Source organism: Pholcus phalangioides, unplaced genomic scaffold (genome assembly GCF_987345545.1).
Source record: "Pholcus phalangioides strain wild (caught in Gottingen) unplaced genomic scaffold, Ppha-v1.0 ptg000039l_1, whole genome shotgun sequence".
NCBI lineage: Eukaryota > Metazoa > Arthropoda > Arachnida > Araneae > Pholcidae > Pholcus > Pholcus phalangioides.
Window position 1 is genome coordinate 24,093,802 of NW_028301625.1, and position 22,876 is coordinate 24,116,677.

The 22,876-nt window shown below is 35.8% G+C and overlaps 1 protein-coding gene across 2 annotated transcripts in view; it reads left to right on the forward strand.

The window, feature by feature from the left end:
- Positions 1 to 22,876, forward strand: part of Fibp (acidic fibroblast growth factor intracellular-binding protein) — a 42,276-nt gene that overhangs the window by 13,788 nt on the left and 5,612 nt on the right. For both annotated transcript variants that reach the window (XM_089254069.1, XM_089254070.1), the window contains exon 6: positions 21,984 to 22,159. In XM_089254069.1, coding sequence (XP_089110195.1) covers positions 21,984 to 22,159 — 176 coding nt within the window. The remainder of the gene's footprint in view (positions 1 to 21,983; positions 22,160 to 22,876) is intronic.

Here is a 22,876-nt window from a genome sequence, read left to right on the forward strand (position 1 = left end):
TCTCCAACCCCATCTCGTTTGTAATCACCACAAATTTGTTAATCGCGACAGTACCCAATTGTCCGGGAAAAATATGTTGTAAAAATTGTATATGTTTTTTTCTTTTTTGACACAAAATAAAGTGTTCCAGACTCTGCCACGAAGCTGGGCTGGAAGAGATCTTGGTAACAGGATAAGTCCAGTGGCGAAGTTCTGGCGTTCATTCATTCATTGTGGTAAACATCATCAGTGCAAGTTGCGGCAGACAAGGAGACTAAACAACATCCTCGGAAGACCACTGTACTGATGCTTTGCTGAAGACGTGAAATTATCGTTGTCATCATTGTGATGTAGAACAAGGGGATGTTGGTGTGATGTGGTGCTTCTGATTGGGTGGGTGGAGATCGGAGTCTTCAAATTTAATGGGGGATCAGATATGAACGAGTTGGTTTCTTAACCATCCTAATCTTGGTCTTTCGTATTGCCGGGTGCCATGTTTTACTAAAAAATGCAGCCCTTCCTTCCTATTGAAATTTTCTTTGTGTTTGCAGATCTCTATTGCTTCATGGTTCGGTCGGGAGTAAAAATGCATTTCAGAACAGAGGATATCAGTGTCTTGGAAGTGGATGTCATGCTCAGCGACAGCAGATCTTTTTGTTTGCCCCAGGCATGTCCCCCACATGGGGGCACTGACAGGGCCCGGGAGTCAAGAGGGCCTGTAGGATATGACCTTTTCTATTTTTTTTTCCTTTCAGATATGTCCCATAGGAGAAAAAAAAGGGCATTTTAACGTCAGTCATATCAGTTTGTATGCATTTCAGCAGATATCTTAAACTATTTCTATTTTTTTATTGCAATTTTCTTTTAACAATACACGTGTACACAAAAAAAATGGGAATGAAGGAAAGAGCAATTTATAAGGCACCACGCTCTCAGAGTGAGAAAAGACATTGTGATTATCATTCAATGCAGGCTACTGACAACTGCAGTATTTTACCTAAACCAGCAAGGACACCAGTTGGATGTAACCTGTCTTGGGTCTATGTGACCCCTGCTGTTTCAGTGCGCAGAAAGCCATAATGTCTGGATGAAATGAAAATTTCCATGAACAGATATCCATAGTGAAATGCCTGTTGATGCCGATAAAGCACATGACCCCCCCCCCCCACATCGTGGAATGGGGGGGGGGGCCCTTCTATAGTAAATCCATTGTGTAAAAAAACAAAAAAATCATGAGAATGGTCCAGGCCCCACGGCTAGAGCTCCATCAACCTCACCCTTGTGGGTGGACCATGATAATGAGATAGCTTTGTTGCAACCTTTTGTATAACAATACCCTCCCTTCCCCCCCCCCCCCCCCAGTCCAAAAAAATCAAGGGGTTTCTTTTCCTTGCTTCTGAAAAAAAAGGTTACATCAGTGTTTTTTAAGGCGGTGTACTGTCATGAGAACATATCTCCCTGCAAAACTTCTGGGTTGGACCGAAAAATATTTGATTCACATCTGACAAAATACAGTTATTAGATTGTTTGAAATCTTTTAGTAAGTTAGTTGTACATGGAGTGCATACATAAAGGATTAAATTTTTTTTCATGTAAATGAGTCTTCAACAATGTTTCTTCTAACCCAAAGAAACCGTAAGCAACACTGAAAATAATATACATTTTTGATAAATTTTATTTTGAGCATCTCTTGTTAACTATAATAAATCTATGGCTGTATTATTTTGTATTTCCAGGGTCACAACTGCCAGGGGATATGAGCAGTTTGGTCCACCAAAGCGGGTGCAAATTTGACACTTTAATCTCTCTTTCAACGTTTTAGAGAAGCACCAAAACGTGTTCTTGTGCCCGCTGACCAAGCATCTAGTTGCAGCTCTGTGGTTCATAAAGTGTAAAACACTTATTTTTAATAGGACATATTTACAAATTAACAGAATTGGCAATCTAGTGCTTAGTTGAATAGGTGGAGTGAACATAAATATTTGAATCATTTCAGTTCTGTTTCGTAGGCCAAGGACAATGAAAATAGTTCTTCAGTATTATTATTTCCATTTACCAGGGCTTAGTGTGCTTTCTTGGTGCCTTCAGGGCAGAATTTTCCTTGGGTCCCTCTTGAAAGGGTTATTATGAAAAACAAATGTAAGCATTTGTGGGACCCAGGGGCAGTGTTCCAGTTGCCCCAGCTTATTTATGGCCCTGCCATTTACTCTTAAATTTAATAAATTCATTTATTCTATTTTGGACGCCTATAGTGAATTGTCTAGCATAACGGAATCACTTCGTTTTATCCAAAACAGTGTTGTATAAAAAATTCACGTAAGAGGGAATTAAAGGAAAATTGAATGTTTGGATAGAAATTTTATTTTGTGTAAAACATGGTTCAAAGTGGCTCGTTATGTAGAGACTACAGTTTCATACATGTGTAAGAGGGTTTCTCTCCCGTGATTCCGCACTAGGGTTTAAGCTATGGTTGCATTTTTTGCAAAATGCGAAAAAAGTAGTATCCACTTTCGCAAAATTGCATACAGGAGGTACACAACGAGTAGACATCCAACCATCAATCATTACATTAGCATTGTAGCATTTTGCTAAAGCTTTTTCCCCCCATTTTTGCTTTTTTGCAAAAGGAATTTTTTATCCAGCTTAAACCCTGTTCCACACCTAAAATACAACCGGGAAATTCCCGGTAATCTGAACTCATTTCCTGGATCCCTGAAAAAGAATACGGTTGAACTAGATCACATTTCTATACTGAACTAGACATACCTAAGAAATTTTTATAACCAGAAGCATGCATTTTAGAAGCTGCAATCATTAAATTTTGAATAAAATTAATCTTATTAGATAAATTATACACAGTGGTAAGGAAGCATTTTCTGGATATATTATGGTGAGATGAACTCGGAAAGAAAATTCATCTTGTCTCCCCCAGAACTCGAACCCAGGCCCTCTTGCATACCGGCACACAGTGTATTTAACCCTTTTTTGGGGCACTGACGAAATGTCTAGTGAATCTCTCTTTCCCCTTATTTTAGCATTGATAAGCCCAGACAATTTGAATTGTTGAAAAAATTCTCATTAATTTTTGACATGCAGTGGCAATATGGAATAAGTAACCCGAATTCAGTCTTCATTTTTCATTCATTTGAATTCCTTCATTAACTAATAGTCCACCACTGATAGGTTGCTGCAAGTTCAGGATGTGAAACCTTTGTGCAATGGCAAATCTATGTCTCAAAACTAAGTTAATAAAATGTTTTTTTTTAATTTTGAGACAAAATTTGCAGTGATCTCTCATTTATAAGCGTCGGTGCAAGGGAACAAGAAAAAAAGACGCTAAGTGAGAGAAGCTTATAATGGAATAGCATTATATTATATCTTTGACCAGGAGTGTGAAGAAAATCATCTTATAACCGAGAGAAATGTATAAATGAGAGGGTGTATAAATGAGAAAACAAATGATTTTTCTGTAATGAAGTAAATTTTTCTAAAGAATTTTTTTTATAACATTACATATTATTTTCGACAATATTGCAGAATAGTTAACATGGTGATAATTCTAATTAATGAGAATATTATAGTGTAATAGTTTAATTATAATAATTAACACTTTCGGGTCTGCGCTATTTCGACTGTTTGTCCCTGTGGAGTGAGGGTTTTTGGGACTTTTCATGATTTTTTTTTTTAAATACTTAGATTATATATATCAAGTTATTTTTAGCTAGAAATATCAAACTCTTTTCTTTCATAATATAGAAATTATTTAAAGATACTAATAATTAATATTTAATGAGAAATAATTAAAGTATGTTTTAGAGTTTTAAAAAAAGTTCCGCATAAGAAAACATACATAAAATTTCAAACAATTCTGAATAAAAACTTACCGAAATGTTGTACAAATATCTAAAAATTGTTTTTATTAAAAAATTGATATCATGTAAAATTTGCTTTAGTATGATACACTTCAAAACACATTTGCACACAGAGCAACACCACAAAGTTCTTAATGAGTTCAAGTTTCTTTCCTCAATCTTTTTCCAGTTTCTGCCTTTGATTTGCTCTGTTGCTCCTTCTCATCTAAAATGAATAATAATTTTGTAAAATATATGTCCTAAAATGTTTGAAAAAATAAGTAATATACACAAAATTTTGTTCAAAAAATTGTAGCAGAAAATCAAATATATTTACCGATGCTATCGTCATCTGAGAACTGTGATTTTGAATCCCTTATACAAACGGGATGGTATTCTGGATCATCTGAATCTGATAACTCTGACAAAGAATCGTGCTAATATATCTCTAAGTTCAGCCAAATCATCGGCGTCTGATAAGTCTAAAAATTGTTTATGAGATATCGTCAAACGGAACAAACATGGCTACCTTACCTAGGAAGACAAATGTGTTTCAACTATACTTCTACATCATTTCATAAAGCTACATCCGTTGGCTGCTGTCATATATATATTGGAACTAGAAGATTCATAGATTATATATGTTTAAAAACATTGGGAACATGTATATTCAGCCATTTTATAGCTACGAAAGATAAAAGTTACGCTCGAGTCTGACTCTGGCTTAGACCCAAAAGTGTTAACCGCACCCATTACTAAATGTATTTTAGGCTAAAATCCCTATTGGCAATCTGCGAGATACAGTCACTTGTTTTGTACTCGAACTTTGGTGAGGAGAACAAATTATTTCTACTAATCAATGTATTAGTTAAAATTTTTTGAAATAACGAATTAAAACACATAATTATTAATGATATTAGTCAATAAACTTTAATATTAATAACATTGCAATATATTAATGATTTATATCTGTTAGTAAATACCTTTAAATTTACTTCAAATGCTACTGTTTATGACAACCGAATCCCGGGAAATTCCTGCTTTCCCGAGATTGAGAAAAACCTGGGAAACATTAATTTATACATATATTATAACATGTCCTTACTGACTGATTCATCATCACCGAGTCGGAACCATTAAAGCTATAAATGTCAAATTTCGTCAGTAGTTTTACTTGATGACGTTAAAACAATTTAAGAAAGGGACTTTTGAAATTTGACCCCTAAAGGGATCGTAAGAGGGTTCAAAGGTTACATAGCAAGATCATGCTGAGTCGAAACCGCTGGAGCTATAATTATGAAATTTTGTCAGTAGTTTTAGATGGCAACATAGAGGCTCACTTAAAAGGATATTTCAAAATTCAGCATCCAAGGGGGTCATATGCCCTCATTAAATGTTTAAAATGTTTTACATGGTTTGAAAGGTTATATGGTGCATTCATCGTTTAGTTCAAACAAACAGCAGAAGCTATAAATATGAAATTTGGTGAGTATTATATTTTATAATAGAGAATCACTACAACAGGATTTCTGAAAATTTAACCTCAACTTGGTGCAAATGTTATATGGGGGAATCATTGTAGAACAATTTTCAGATGATCAAATTCACGTTCCTGACACAGGGGTACAACAAAAAACTGCGACTTGACCGCAGCAAAAATTGCTACCGCAGGGAGTCCCCCATCGAGGGGTTAGCGCACCAACCTCTCGATGAGTATGAAAAACAAGCCTGCCGTTCGGAATCGCGATAAATTGTAGGTCCCGGTCTAATTAGCCCTCGTGTGCAGAAAATGACCGTGGTGCGACAAAAATGATCAAATTCACGTGAGCAAAGCCGCGGGTTACAGCTAGTCCCTAGTATGAGTATACTTGCTTGATGAGTAAAGAAACTATAGAGATACAGTGAATATCTTATCTGAGAGAAACTAAGGATAAATTTGACACTGTATATATATATATATATATATATATATTTTCATAATATAAAACTAAGGGAAATCTTGATATAATGATATTCTGTGGACCAAGAAAAATATAGTAGAGCTGTTAGCATTAAATTGAGGGACTTTACATAGAATACTGACCATTAGGGATGCAACTAGATGCTTGGTAAGCCGAGGTAAGCTGGCGCTATCTTTAGCTAGATCCAACACCTTTTTTTTTGCGCTATAGAAGGTATTGGGCAAGCACATATTTTATCACCCCCATTTAATGTTCAACGAGAAATTAAAAGGTGAAATTTGCACCCCCTTCTGGTTCGGGGCAAGAGACCCGCTTGTTCCCCTCACCCCACTTATGGCCCTTGACCATTGGACCACCGGAAACTTCCATACCATAAAATGATTTACTGCACAGCACTTTTGTGTACTACAGAGAAAGTAGCATTGCTGCAACTTAATAAACACTTTCAAAAGGCAGATAGTGTAAAATACCAATGTTTATCGAACACGCTCGAAAAAACAAAAACTGTTGAAGAATTAAAAAATTGTAGCAGGGGAATTTTGAGCGAAATATAAAAAAAATATCTTTTGGTTTCAAATTCTAAAACACAATATCGTTATAGAGGGGTTTATTGTAGTGAGAGATCACTATATCAATAGTTTAACATTATACTTAGCAATTCCCCAAACAAGGGAGTTAGTAGGATTTTCTCCTTCGAGGCATTCACTCAACATTTTTTTATTCCCGAAGGAGGTTTCATTTATTTTTACTGCAGAAATAAACCATAATCTCGGAGGGGGGGGGGGGGTCCCGCGAAAAATCCTTTCCTGGGGGCTATGCCCCCCAGCAGGCTAGTCACAACAACGAGGTTGATTCTCCTGCATCTTCAGCGAATGCATCAGTAGATATCAGTCTCCCAAGGAAGTCATTTTGTCTCCTTGCTTGCCACCACCTGCACTGATGATGTCCATTGCAGCAAGGGCGTAGTGAGGGGGGACTTGGGGGTCTGGTCTTCCCCCCCCCCCGAAATGTGAGAAAATGACAGAAAAAGGGAAAAAGATGGCCAAATCTATTGTTCTATCACTTTGGTCCCCCCCCCCCTCCCGAACGAACTGTCTGGCTATGCCCCTGCATTGCAGTAGTGGACAGACATGACCGCTGACTGCCCAGAGAGACCATCTTGGGATCTGCTTTATAAAACCTCAAACACGCCATAACAGCCCAAAAGTATGGATTCCACTATGAACTCTGGCCATGAAAGCCTGGCTTCTCTTTTCTTTTTATAGTTTGCAGGATGAATCATTAAAGTTTTATGGACTATTAGTTTTATTTTGTTTCATAATTCTGCTGTTTTCATTCCATATTCTTTTTTCTGCAAGAATAAGAATGATTGAATATCCTATTGGTCGAGGTACAAAATATGAGATGCCATATCATAAAGCCAAAAGATGATGGTAGTGATTGTTCAAAATAGAAGGAAATAGAAACCAAAAAATGAGACTTGGATATGTAAAATGAGATGGGTTCTTGACTTGCATTAATCTGTGTAAGAAAACAATAATTTGTAGCATTGACCTTTTTCTGTGTAAGAAAGTATCTAGAACATCTACATCAATAACCCATTATAAATAATGTAATTTATTGATGGTTTATTTTGGCAAACTGACATACTCTTTTTTTTTTTTTTTATGAAACCAAATCAATGTACTTAGAAAAAACTTGATGAAATGTGTATATGTGTTTAATGTACAAATTAAAAAAAAAAAATAAAAAAAAACAATATGGCTAAAATAACAGCTGTAATTCAATGTAGTTAATGAGGCTAGAAAATACCCTAGTAGCACAACCATAGCAGACCAATACTGACCCAATGGCGAATGAATATCGAGCATCGAAAATTTTTACTTGTTCAATAAGGAACAGTATTGTAAAAATGCATTTACTCAATAAATGCCAAAATATATATCTTTTTTTTTCTCTAAAATTGTCTTGCTCTTATTTTTACAGCTTTTTGTTTTGAAGGAGGATAACTTGTACAATAATTAGTCTCTTTTGAAATGTTCCAAAATTTTTTTTTGCACATAATATCCAAAGTTCCATACAGTACGACAATGAAGAGTATTGGAAACTATGTTCATTTCCCCTCTCCTGGCTTTCCGATCAGTGAGCCTCATCAATGGGGACTGCAATTTTAAAAGAGGAAAATGTGATAATTACAAGCCGTGAATGCAGATGATAGCTGTAGGGTATCTGGCAACACCGGAAAAGAACATTATTACTGGGCTGGTGATGGCAACACCTGGGGAGAACAAAGATTGTCAACGATGAGAATGGTCACCTGATCCAAAGCCTCCTAGAAGTACAAGCCGTAATGTATATCACTCCGCCAAAGTTGTGACATCACAATCTGGGTCCTTACCATGGCTATTTTGGATGTTTTTAATGAAGCACGCTACGTGCATTTATAGTCATATTTTATTTAAATTCTTAGAGTTTTTTATATTTATTTTACTATTTACTTATTGTTACTGCTTTTTTATTTGTTGTAACACACATTAGCTGGAGAAATTTCGTTTAAATAGTTGTAAAAGGAGCCGAGAACTTTGATAATCATCTGATGACGGACTAAAAAAGGGTACGTAGCTATTTATGCATATAATTCAGTCAATACATCTGAAATATTTATTTTTTCTGACTTCATTTTGCGTAATTAATTTGAAAGTAGGTATGTTCGTTGCTGTTTCTTGTCAAAATTTTATTTCTTTCTGCGTTGAGAGCAGTTTTTTATTCACTTGTTTAATCATTAGAGCACATTTTTCAGATCTATAATAAACATTTTTTTTTAATATTGCATAAATCAAATTTCTCAGGTCTGTAATTAATTAAAAATACAAATATTAATGTGCTGATTGATGTGAAATTTAATGAAGGGATAGGCTACTTTCTAAATAAATAATAAAATATTTTGAAAATTCAACTTGCATTTTAAACCATTAAATTTATATGTGAGTCATCTCCCTGTGTAAGCATTCTTACACAATTCAGAACATTTTATAGTTCAATAATTTCGTTGCCTCTATATATATATGCTGTATATTATAAATACTATACCTATAACATTTTACATTTTCTTGTAGGTGTTTCGGTGCTGCTGTGGTTTTAGCTGTAGGTCAAAGTGCAAGGGGAAGCGAAAGACAGAATGGAACCCTTGTCGTACCGAGGAAGGAAATCCAATTTTAGCACCCCTGATGTGATAACCATCGTGTTTGACCACAAAGTTACCAATTAAAAGAAAGTCACCAGAGGAAAGAAATAATGAAATCAATGTCAAACAAGAAAAGCAGTTCAAAGATAGTCACTGTCTTGCACAATAATCATCTTGTAACTGAGTCTTATGAGTGGTTCCTAGGAAAAAACTTGGTGTACTTCATGGTAAAATAAATGAATTTATCCTTTTTCTGCATGAATAGTTAGAACTGAGTTTTATGAAAGCTGCTCGCTATTCCTCAAAAATGATATTATGGACATCAATATTTTATTTCACCAATTCAGCTTCATATTGGCTTGTGAGGAATTCAAATAAACTGATACTACCTCATGCATATTACTTCAAGTATTGCTGCTTATGGTACAGAATTCAAACGTGAAACATCTAGCAGGGAAAGTGCTGAAGTTGTGAACTTCTTGAAATCAAGTGGTTAGTTGGTTTAGTAATGACCAAAATTTATGTTAAGCTTGGAAAATTTTATAAGAAAGCTTCAATTAAAAGTCTGGCTATCAACTTGACATCAATATAATATTCAAAGGTAAAATATTCAAGGTAAGTCTCTGTCATGAATATAATATATAAAATATTCCTGAATAATTACATAAAAACTAAAAATAACTTTAATGCCAGATTTTCAATTATGGAGTCTCATATCTTTTAACAATGGGAAAACTATGCTTTAATAGAAATATCATTAAAAATACTATTTAACCATCAATTTATATGGTTATCAAATATTTTACACATGTTATTGATTTTATGTGCTACCCTATACTGGTATTAAGTTTTACATATCTTAGATAATTTTTTGTAAATTTTCAAAAAAAAAGCATTAAAAACAGCTTGTGTGCATGATAAAATACCATGACATCAATGTAGTTGAATAAAAATTGATTAAAAATAAAGGAAGCTGTTCAATTCATGAAATGAAATGAACGCAAAAGGTTGAGATTTCATTAACTCAATCTTATTTAAAATTAAATTTAAAAAAATTTCAGAATTTAAAATTTAATTTTAAATAAGATTGAGTCAATTAAATCTCAACCTTTATATTTAATCAATTTTTATTGCATTGATGTCATGGTATTTTATCATGCACCCAAGCTGTTTTTAATATATTTTTTTTAAATTTACAAAACATTATCTAAGATATGTAAAACTTTATACCAGCATAGCACATACAATCAAGAACATGTGTAAAAGATTTGGAATAAATCGATGGTTAAATAGTCTTTTTAATGATATTTCTATTTGAGTATAGTTTTTCACCATGTTAAAAGGTATCACACCGCTTAAAAGAACTCTTCAACAAAAAAAAACATGCTTCCATAAAACAATCTTAATTGCATTGAATAGTTTTTTTAAATTTGATGTATTTTCGAAAAAGCATAAAAGTGTGTGTGTGCATTTTGATTAGACGTATGAAAATTTTTTTTTCATTTTTCAGGAGATATACGTCTTTAATTTTGAAATTTTTAATATTTAAAAAAAATTGATCCCATATTAAATATTTTCAACTAAAATTCTGAAAATAAAATGTTATTTATAAGAGTTCATAATTTACCATTTAAAATTAGAAGCTAAAATTTATTTTATGGAAATTTTGTAAATGAGTGCAATGAGAGTAAGACTTTTCCTCATGTGAAATCTGATCAGAATTTTGAAATGTTGTGTTTTCAAAGTTCCTCTCATCAGTGGCGTAGCAAGGTCTGGTGGCACCCGGTGCGGAGTTTTAAATTGTCACCCCCCCCCCATGTCCACCAAAATATAAAATGAAATTTATTGAGGAAGTAATTTTTTAATAAGACAAGAAATAAAAGGCAAATACCAGGAAATACTAAAAAAATTCGTATGCATTTCGACACGATATGGGTAGGGGCGGCTCGAGCTTACCTGCCGCCCGGATGCAAAGCCTCATATGCTGCCCCTAATAAACTTGATTTGTTTTTCCTGATGAAAGCTGCACATATTGTTTACTGTGGTGCAAAATGTGCGTGACCATACGTCCCTGTTTTGAAGTAGATTTTTATTTTTTGTTTAATTTCAGAATTATTTTACTATTCTTAATAATGCCAGATAACTTAATCCTAGAAACAGCACTTATTTTTGTGAGCCATCATCACTTATCCTGTAAAAGTGATATGTAACAAGATTATTTTTACTTAGAAATTTTTTTCAAAAGTGTTTCTGGTACTCCAAGTGAGAAGCCGAATTGTTCCTTTGCTTTCGTTTGACCATTCTGGAACAAATTCTGGGCGAGGGCATGAACTCCCCTTCATCCTAGAGCGGGTCCCCCTAAGCTGGGATCTTTTGTGAGCCCCCTCAGTCAGACTTTTAACGGGATTTTCTATAGTCAATTTATAGCGTGAATAAGCCAAAAAATTATGAGAATTGTTCCGGGCCCCAGGGTTAGAGCTCTGTCAGTTCCGCTCTTGTGGGGGGGGGGGGCCATGGGTGACAGAACCAAAATGCGCACTTGCCCATTGTGATAAGAATACAAGGACTGGTGCTTGGCCATGTGACCCATTGCGGCTACACGGGGCGCCGTTCAAGATGAGTGCTAAATGCGAGATGAATAGGTAAAAAAAAGTTTCATTGGCAGAAAAAAATCAAAGAAAATTTTCCGTCTGCTTTGGAGGGGCACAAAATCCGAGATGAAACAGCGTAGGAATTGTTTTGATGAGCTGAGAGGGAGGGACATGACCCCTCCCCCCCCCCCGAACGGTAGGACCGAATTTTGTTTTTTTTCACGCTATAAATTAACTGTAGAAAGGGGCCCCCAGTGGAAAATCTGTCTTGGGTAAAGCGAAATATTGCAGCCTGAGAGCCCTGAAGCACGATGTAGGAGCTATGGGGGCAAGGGCAGAGGCCAGGGCCGCAACTAGATCGAGGTATGACTCAAAATCATGATGCCATGTAAATTTTAACTGTGTTAAATTTTGGGTTCTTAACTAAAGGCTGCACCGCACCCCTTGCACCCTCACTTGAGCCGCCCCTGGCTATGGGTGTTGTCTTCAGAGGATAAGAATATCACACTGACCGAGTTTACTTACACGCAGGCACCTCGCTTCGTTCTTGCCACGACCATGGGCGGAGATATGGGGGAGGGGCGTGGGGGGCATTGCCCCTCCCCCCAGCATCAAAAGTGTTGTGGACAGATCTTATGTACATATGAATTGACATCATCATCGTGCCCCCCCAGACTTACAAGTCTATCTCCGCCTATGCGTTTGACTTGGACAGGCGTATAGTTTTTCTTTCCGCTGAGCAACCAAGATTGAAGATTTGGAAATCAATGAAGGTGGAAACTCGGTCAGCATGATATTCTTATCCTCTGAAGACGACACCCATAGCGTGTCGAAATGCATAAGAAATTTTTTAGTATTTCCTGGTATTTGCTTTATTCGTTGACGATTTTCTGAATATTATGATCTTCGGGTTAAAAATATGATCTTGTTGCACAAAACGACTTGGGGCGAATGATATTTGTGGGAAGGATCAGATGATGGGTCACCAGGACCGGCTGTTTGTTTGCTTGAGCACCAACACAGTTTAAAAGAAACCAGACAGAACACCCCCTTCCCCCCACCACACAATAATAATAAATTATTACAGCATCACATCATTCACCCGCAATTAGCGATTGTAAAGGCCCGATGTAAATTATTTGACAAGTTGTTACATGTAATAAAAAAGGCGCATTAATACAAAACCGGCAATTTTTTGTCACCCCTCAGAGCTGGTACCCGGTGCGGGCCGCACCCTCCGCATACCCCACTGCCCCTCATAGATTAATAAATTTGAATGTTTACAAAAATTTTATAATGTTTAGAGCGGCAACCAATCTCCCTTTGAATTAGAATTGATAATAGCTCAGTGAATAAAAAATGTTTTAATGACATTGTTGTTTTCTTTATTTTTGTACATTTCCTGTGTATCTTTTTATTTTAAATACAAATTCTAATAAGTCATATTGTATAAATAAAAAGTCAAATATATTGCCTGATTTTTCAAACATATTTGCTTGGGAGCAAAAAACATCTAGAAATGCGTGTTAGCAGAGAATTTGTGAAACCTCTATTTAATTAATGAATTAAATATAAAAAAGATATTCAGTGTTTTCCGTATACCGTACTAGGTAATAATTGTAATAGAAAAAATTAAAATTCGTCATGAATTTTTCCTTCCAATTGTGTCAAAAAATACGTGTCGGTTGCGAGTTTTAAATGCGAAGCGTGTACGCGGTAGGACCCGGGTTGTGACGTCACGAAGATATGTTTCAGGCTTGTGGTATCTAGGAGGCTTTGCCTGATCCCGGTCTCCAAGAACACCGCCATTTGTATTATGTGAAGTAGTTTAATGAAACAAATATCCCGCATTTCTGGTGACGAGACGAACAAGATGGCGACCGAACAACATGAACTGCCGCGAACGGACCAGTGAACGAAACAGCGACTCAACGCGATCTTACCAAGTTTCACTTCGGTGAGTTTTTTTTTTGGAAAAGACGACATACGCTATTATATTCGTCGTTTTGAAATGGAATTGCGCGTTTTTCGAATCACGGACGATGCCGATGTGCGCGATCTTATTCTCCGATGCACGGGACCGCATCTTTTCAAATTAGTGAACGATAATTTTGATCCTGTCTCGCCGGATGAAAAAACGTATGCCGAGATCAAGGAATTTCTGCTCTTCCTACTACAAGCCGGCTACGAACATTCACGCGGAGCGAACGAAATTTACGCAGCGCTATCGCCAGGGCCACAACTAGATGCTTGGTCACCCGGGACAAGTGTGCATTTTGGCGCCCCCTTGTAATGTTTAAGGTAAGGTTTGAGAATGAAATTTGCGCCCCCTCTGGTCCGGAGCACGAGACCCGCCTGCTCCCCCCTAGTTGCGGCCCTGGCTATCGCCACAGTGGGGAAACAGTTAAGGAATACGTATTGGCTCTGCGAACATTGGCGGTGAACTGCAAGTTCAAAACTAATCTGGATGAGCGTTTACGGGATCAACTCATTCTAGGAATCAACGATTCGCGAATTCAAGAACACGCCGACGAAATCGAGAAATCAGCTGCCAACGACGAATCCGCTCTACTGAACAGAGAAGCTGTTGAATCCGTGGTCAGGCCCGAACATGCGCTCGCTACTACACAACCGTCCGCGGTAATACCGCGAAATCAAAAGGTGAACAAGCCGAAGGAGACCGCGATGACGACCGATCGTGAGCGAAAGAAGAAGTTTCGTATCGACAAACGGAAAGTGCGCATCCGTTGCGGAGGAGCGAAACACGGGAAAGGGGAGAAATGTAAAGCCGAAAATGCTCTGTGCAAAGCATGTTCCGGAAAAGGCCATTTCCAGAAAGCGTGTATGAAATCGGAATGAATGCGGAGTTTGTGCATAACATTTTTCTTCTTAGTCAAGGTGAAAAAAGGTATGAAAATCAATGCCTTGGTGAACAAATGTCATATCAAATTTCAGTATGACACTGGGTAAAGCAAATCATTCATCCCAGAAGTCTTTTATAACAAAATCGGTAAACCAAGATTGTCTAAATCAAAACAACTGTTTGCATACCCTGACCAGCCTATTGCTACACTTGGTGAAGCAAAAGTGAACATTACAATCGCATAGGCGGAGATAGACTTAGAAGTCTGGGGAGGCACGATGATGATGATGACAATGCATATATACATTCGATCAGTCGACTCCACCTTTGACACTGGGGGGGGGGGGGGGGCACGCCCCCCGTATCTCCGCCCATGTACAATCGGCGCAACAACTAAAACATGTTATGTCACAGTGGTACCTGGAAAGAGTGTTTCTATACTAGGAAAAGAGCTCATGAAGGTGTTCAACATTGAACCGACATATATATATTCTGTAAACACTAGTTTCAGATCCGACAGAATCTGTGTCACAAATCCTCTAGGAATATCCTGCCATTTTTGATCAGTCGCACATGGGAACAGTAAATAGCTTTGAAGTCAACATCAAGCTTAGTGAGAATGCAGTGCCTAAAATTGTGAAAGCACGACCAGTTCCTTATGCTTTGTGTGTTACTGCAGAAAAGAACCAACTATTGAGATCAACATGAAGCTACTCAACATGAACTTTGCGATAAATCACCTGAAGAAACATCTCAGCTTGAACATTCAACATGCTGCAGTGAAAATCATGAACAACCCACAGTCTATCCCACATCTTGATGATGATGATGACAAAGAGCAACAAGCACCTACACCTTCACCTGGTGGATCTTTGAGGATATCTGATTGTAAGAGGAAATCACCGTTGAGATTTCACGAGGAATTCAACTATTGAAATGGGGGAGGGGTAAATGTAGGGTATCTGGCAATACTGGAAAAGAACATTATTACTGGGCAGGTGATGGCAACACCTGGGGAGAACATAGATTGTCAACAATGAGAATGGCCACCTGATCCCAGTCTCCAAGAACAAGAACATCGTCATTTGTATTTTATTATTGTATAATTATGTAAAGTAGTTTAATAAAACATATATCCCACAATAGCATTTTAGAATAGCTTTTAAATGAATATTATTAAATTCAATCGCGTATTTATTAATGTAAAGAAGTGATAGTACTTCATCTCTCTATACTTTGTTTTACAACAATATATTGAAATGAATTATAATATAATCGTGCTAGCTGAGAAGATGATGTTGACGTCAAAGACACACCATTTGTAGAAAAGGCAAGCAAAGATTTTTTTATTATTGCAAAATAGAGGATAACTTAATAGAGGATAAGATATTGCCAATGTTTATTATTTGTTTTTTTATCAACTTTTTTGTTATTTAAACTTGTAAATGACCAAATAATTTCTCATAGGCTAGTTTAGTGTTTGGCAAACTATATACAGCCCAAGGGCCAACTGTGGCCCACTTAGAGGTTCTATTTGATTGCCAAAGAATCTGCGGAGCTTCACTTCTAAGCATAAAAATTCAAATTAAGAATCAATGCCTGAATACGCCCGGCCCACCAAAATTTTTTATTTTTGTTTTTTGACCTGCTCCTGAAAAAGTTTATCCATCACTAGCCTAGTTGATACATCAGTCGTTCAAATTCTACTTACATGCCCACCTAGACTGGCCTCCTGCATTTATTTCTGCTTGAGCAAGAGTGGCATTTGCGCAGCGCTTAAGAATTTAGAGGCTACAAATTAAACAATATACACTGGTGAAATAAATTAAGAGAATTTGCATATTTTATCGAATTTCATGAAAAGAACTGAACTGAATGTAAAACCACTGCTTCTAGACAAAAATTCAAATCTTGTACGTCAAATACTTAAGCGTACACGTGTGTGTAGGCGGAGCCAGTAGAGAAACAGGCTTTATAAGCGCGCGTAAGTTAAGACGCATTTCGTTCGCTAGCACATCTCGGCGAATTTCTTGATGTTATTTTGCAGCAATCGGTTAATTTCAAATTGTAACAGTAAAAATGAGTAACACCAACGTTTAGATGATGGAATGAGGTGGCGAATTGTGGGGAGGCTAGAAGCAGGCCAATCTCAAGTCCAGATTTGTAGAGAGTTCAATTTAACGCCCAGTGTTGTGTGTAACTTATGGAAACAGTTCCAGGATACCGGATCCATCTCGAGAAAGCCTGGGCAAGGTCGTCCAAGAGCCACGACGGCCAGAGAAGATCGCCATTTGTCTATTATAGCGAGGCGTAACAGGAGTGCTACAGCTTCTCAGCTCTCTCGTGACTTGTATGCAGCCACAGGAACCCGTGTATCAAGGGTGACTGTTTCCAAAAGACTTCATGATAGAGGGCTGTTTGCATCCCGCTCACTTCTACGGACAGGAGAATCCGTTTATCATGGTGCAGAGAGCATAGAGATTGGAGTATGGATCAATGGGCGACCGTTCTCTTCACTGATGAGTCCCGGTTCAGCCTAAGCACCGATTCTCGCCGTACGTTCATATGGAGAGAACCAGGGACCCGCTACCTACCCTCCAATGTCCGCGAAATCGACCATTATGGCAGAGAAGGTTTAATGGTCAGGGCAGGCATCATGTTGAATGGCCGCACACCTCTCCATGTCTTTGAAAGAGGCACTGTGACTGGTGTGAGCTATAGGGATGAGGTCTTGGAGCCATGGCCCCCACATCCTCGAGTAGGGCCCTAGGCTGGAATCTTTTGCGGGCCCCTTTATGATGGATTTATAGCGTGAAAAAACAAAAAATAATGAAAATCGTCCCGGGCCCCAGGGCTGGAGCCTCGCCAGCCCACCCCTTGTGGGGGCCATGCTTGTTCGCTTTTTTAGGGATGCAGTTGGCCCTTTTAAGTTCATTTTAATGGACGATAACGTGAGGCCACATAGAACTCTTCTGCTCGATGATTTTCTAAAGAGTGAGGATATTCGCCAGATGGATTGGCCGGCCAGATCTCCAGACCTTAACCCTATACAGCATGTCTGGAACGCTCTGGGGGGGGGGGGCAATTGCAACTCGCAACCCCCCTCCAGGAACCATCCAGGGAATGAAAACAGTGTTGCTGAACGAGTGGGACCAATTGCCTCAGGAAATGATAAACTGTCTTATTTCAAGTATGAAATCACACTGCGAGACCTGTATATCTGTAAGAGGGGACCATACCCCTTATTAACCCATCTATTAACCCATTTTTTTGTTTATTCGGCAACTGCCGTTTCATACCTTCCGACTCCAACGAGTGTTACGCACGATGATGCGTGTGTATTACAATTATTGAATGGCTATTCGTTTTGTATTGTATCAATGTATGTGTATATCAAATTTCATTAAAATTGGTACAGTAGTTCTAGAGATAATCGACCAAGTGTGCAAATTCTCGTAATTTCTTACACCAGTGTATGTTTGCTAATAAATCAAACGCCATTGACCTGGGGAGGGTGTTCTAATAAGAGGCATGCGTGGAAGGGGATGCCTCGTAGTCCTCCTATGGGTTGCCCCCTCTAAAGAAAAACAAAAATTTAATTTTTTATTATATTTTTGTATAAAAACTAAAATATTGACCTATATATATATAAATACTATTTTAATCAATTTCTGTCAATTTAAATGCTTTTTGCAGGTTAGTGACTCTAAATCTCTCTGGAAAAAATACCTTGTGCTGCCCCCTCCCCCCCCATAAAAAAAATCAATCCTGTGTACATCCCTGGCTCCAATGTTTGCTTTGCTCAGAGCCCCTTCAAGTCAAAGTCAGGCCCTGAGTTGAAAAGAATTGTTGCTAATTATTGTTGTAAACTATCGTGTATACAGTATACTTTCACAAAATATATTCTGAAATATTCTATGCCATATTTACTTCAATTTACATCACAGTGAACCATTTTATAAACTTCATTCAAGAATTTGGCAAGCTTTGAAAGTGAATATGTTGGAAGTATATTGGGCCCTCTAGTTCAATAGCAATAAAATAATGCTTACCTTTATAATAATGCTATAAGCAGTGTCTTTGGCGTCAAAACAATTTGGGCTCAGAGCATAAACTTTATTTTTTATTAAACACTGTGATTCGTTTGAAAACAACTTCAAAATCACCTGCATTCACCGCTTCTAATGCACGGCATACATTTCCCTCTTTCAAAATTTCGGCATTGACACATGTTCACTGATAGGAAAGCTGGGAGAGGGAGGGGAAATGAACATCGTTTTCTGTCATCTTGTATGGTAATCTCAACATTATGATGTGCGAAAATTTGGATTATTTCAAAAGAGACTAATTATCGTATGAGTAATTCTGCTTTGAAACAAAATGCTGTAAAAATGAGAGTACAACTATTTTAGAGAAAAAAAGTATAAAAATGAAAAACAATAGATCTTAAAAACAGAACAAGCAAGAATTTAAAAGGAAAATAAAACAACTCAAAAGCTCAAAAATACATATAATTATACTCATGTTTCAAGAAATAAAAAAAAATGCTCAAAGTTTGAGATTGACAGGAAATAATAGGTGTTTTGTTTATGTATAAAATTATGTGTTTCATATGACATGTCCAAATATTATTGCATTATTTTGACAGTTCAAATTGGAAGAGCAGCATCTTGTTTATTCTTTGGATAGAAAAAAAGCACCTATAAAAGAACACGAGAAAATAGAATTTTTATTTTAAATTATTATAGCTAAGAACTATATTCAATTTAATATAACATTTTTCATTTGTGTTTCTTTTTTTACAGTTTTGTTAAGTGTAATACATGCATTTCATTGTTTCCATTCAATATGTGGGTAGCCCATTACTGATACATGGACTGTAAATTTTATTATTATTTATAAATTCTGAACAGTGTCTTCAAAATTTGATCTAGTAATAATAACCAATGAGTTTAAATTATAATAAAAAGTAATTATATATATTATATAGATATTACTTCACGTATTAAAAATAACTGATTAAATGTTTCTAAAGTGGCCCATTACTGCTCTATTTTTTACGTTCAGAATATGTAAGTGTTGTGTAGTAGTATTCATCAACTGAATTCTGCACTTAAAAATATAACTTTACTTATACATCACAGTCTTCCAACTGGTGTGCCATATGAGAGTTGTAGGTGTAGTGTAAAAAAATTTAAGGAAATTATCAGATTAATTTTTAAAAGAAGTCTGAAGCCACAGATATTGATTATACAATATCTGAGTACTTACACTTGATATAATATTTCTGGATTGTGTGAGAAATTCTTTTTTTTTTAATTAGATGCATGTCAAACAGCTAATTGAAGTATTAGTTTAGAGGAAAAGTTAATTAAGAAATGAAAAAAGACATTAATTAAAATATTGGCCATGAATTTTTTGTATATCATTTCTGTTGTCACTTAATAGAAACATTTTCAAGAATTTCACAAAAAAATAGGGATAGACATACTTCTGTATGTTCTCATTATTATATTTGTGCAAAGCAATCTTTTCTGCACTTAACAGTATCGAAAACAGAAATCTCTACAAATAAGAAATCGTACAAGAAGACAAGCCTGCTAAAATTCAACCTAGCAAAGTAGGCATATATTAATTTACTCTAATTTAATGTAAAATTAAATAAACAGCAGAATGGATAAAAGTTTTGGTATATGAATTTAATTATCTTTTATTTTGTTACCAATAAATTGCTTTGTTTTAGACATGAATTTTATGACTAAATTAAAAAAAAAATTATTTTTTGAGTTTATTTGAATTCAAGAAGTGTGCCACAGGAGAAAGAAAGGACTGACTTTTTGAAATTGAACTACATTGGATTTTCTAAGTCAAATTGTGTTGACAAATGTATTTCAATTTTATATTGCATGATATGGGTAAACGACATCAAATTCTCTATGTTGACAAATGTATGCCATTTTTATGTCGAACAGTATTGATAAATGGCATTGTATGATGTCAGGTCAAATATAGTTTGGCGTCAGATTCTCTATGTAGAACTACAGCGACAAATGTATGCCATTTTTACTTCAAATGATATCGATAGAATGGTGTTGAATGGTATCAAACTCTCTATATCGTTTTATATTGGTGTACTACTGGGGTAGTGTTTAGAGGGTTTCTGGCTTTCAATTAATGGCTTCTGAGTAGTCAATATTTTGGGCTGTTCATAGGTGATGCCTCTATCATATCCTTAGTATGCTGAATAGGAGTGAAATCTCTACATTGCCAAGGAAATAATAAGCATGAAGACAAAAAATAAATCGATTTGATGTATAAGTTTGAGACAGACTTTTTAAAAAGTTGCAATGCTGCATAACCTCTTTGCTCTAAAGATAGACATGTGTACCTTTTTTTAACAGTTTTAAATGGTTTTTAATGATTCTTTTTTCAAGTTGAGATCTGACATGTACTCATTTGCATACCTAACTCAAATGGTCTTAGTAAAGATATCGGTCTAAATTAATTATTTAATTAATCAATTTATTTTTTTCTTTTTAAAGGGCATTTTGACATACAATAAACACACCTTAATTTAAAAAAATTTAATAGTCAGTTTTGGCTCAGGTGTGAAGAGGATAAGGAATGGTGTCACAAGTTGTAGATTTTGTCAACTTTGCTGTAAAAATGCCATAGAAGACTACTAAGAGATTTCAAGTGCTGATGAGGCCACTTCAGACTATAATTATCTTAAACCTTTTTTGTCTGTTTGTGATATGCAACACTGTAAGCAGAAATTTAGCAGTGGGACTAATTTTCAGACACACCTTTGCAGATTATCGAGGCTCTGCTACAAACATGAATTATCTATAAATTTTTTCCCTATGGCAACAATTCTATAATTATTGAACCTAATTGCACCACTGTCATTTTTGTCAGTAAATGCTGGTTAAGAGTACATGGCACAGTATTCATCATAGAGTAGATGATAAAAAATAAATTTGGTGCTCGTAACAGCCCGTGCTGTATTAATTATTCTGTTATTTTAAGCTGCCTATATGTACCAGCACTTTTATTTCTGAAATTGTGATACTTTCTTTATATGTCAAATCGAGTTGCTCAGTTCCGATATTCTTTTGCACTAACTGTTTTTATTGTGTTTTTCATAATTAGCATATTCTCTCAAATCAATTTTTCCAGTTTCATTGTTATCTGATTTTTTTTCAGGGTGTTTTCTTTTAGCATAGAATAAATGGAATACAAGGGGCATTCCAAAAGTAGAGGCTAATTGGATAGGGAAAAAAAGAAAAAATAAGAGAAATAAAATTATTGCACTTGTATTTATCTTCAGCATTCTTCTACACTGTCATGTTTTCCTTTTTACACATTTTGATTTTCTTACTTGACTGGTAAACCAGTCGATTGTATTGGTGTGGATAGACCTATATTTTACTTATTATGTGAAATATAGGTCTATCGACACTAGTTACTCCAACATTTATTTGATGAATTTTTGTGCCAATTATAAAACATTTATTTGACAAATTTTTATGTCAATTATAAATTTTGTTTCAGATTGCAAGTATGAAGAGACAGCTATGGAAATGGATAGAGAATTTTTGCAAGTCTTACGAGACACAAAGCAACTTCTTGATAAAGAAATACATGATGAATTAAAATTGCATGTGTATGGTGCATTGAAACTGAAATTAGATGACAACAGCTTAGCGGATTTTGAATCAAATTACAAGGTATTTAAATTTATTCAAATTACAGTAGATTGAAAACTTCTTTATTCAATAATGAAATGTAGTGAAAGAGAAAGTTTGACTTTCGAACCAGGGTTCTTAGTAATTGCAATGTACATGTGCATAGTATTTTCACTGTTGCCATGCACCTTTGCATCAAATAACATAGAATTTCAATGATAGGGCCCCAACAATTATTGTGACTGTGAAACATTTTTCCATGATTATTTCACTAGTCCATGCCCAACCCGAGTACCCTCATTAAATGCACAAGCTACAGTTTTGCATCTTGACTGAGAATATCAAATGTAATCATTGGAAACAACCAAAATAGTCTGATGAGTTGTGTTTGCCACAGATGAAAAAGCCTGTTAGAGAGGAAAAATCACATCCTGCCACACAAATTCAAATACAAACAATTATTTAAGTTTATAATTGCTACATATTTCTTAGAAAAATAATTTCCTTATCTACAAAAGTGATTGTTTGTTATTTTTTTATAAGTTCGGTATATCAGTATATTTTATTATGTTCTTAAGTTTATTGTTTTACTGTTGCCTTGTCAAAATGAAATATGGTTTAACCGTTTAAAGGCCTATGTTCCATTAATGGGAAACAGAATTTAGCAAATATTAGCAAGTGCTCAGAAAATGGGAAATTCATAAGCTCAAAGTCCAGAAACACTGATTTCGACACAAAAAATAAGTCTATAAGACTTGC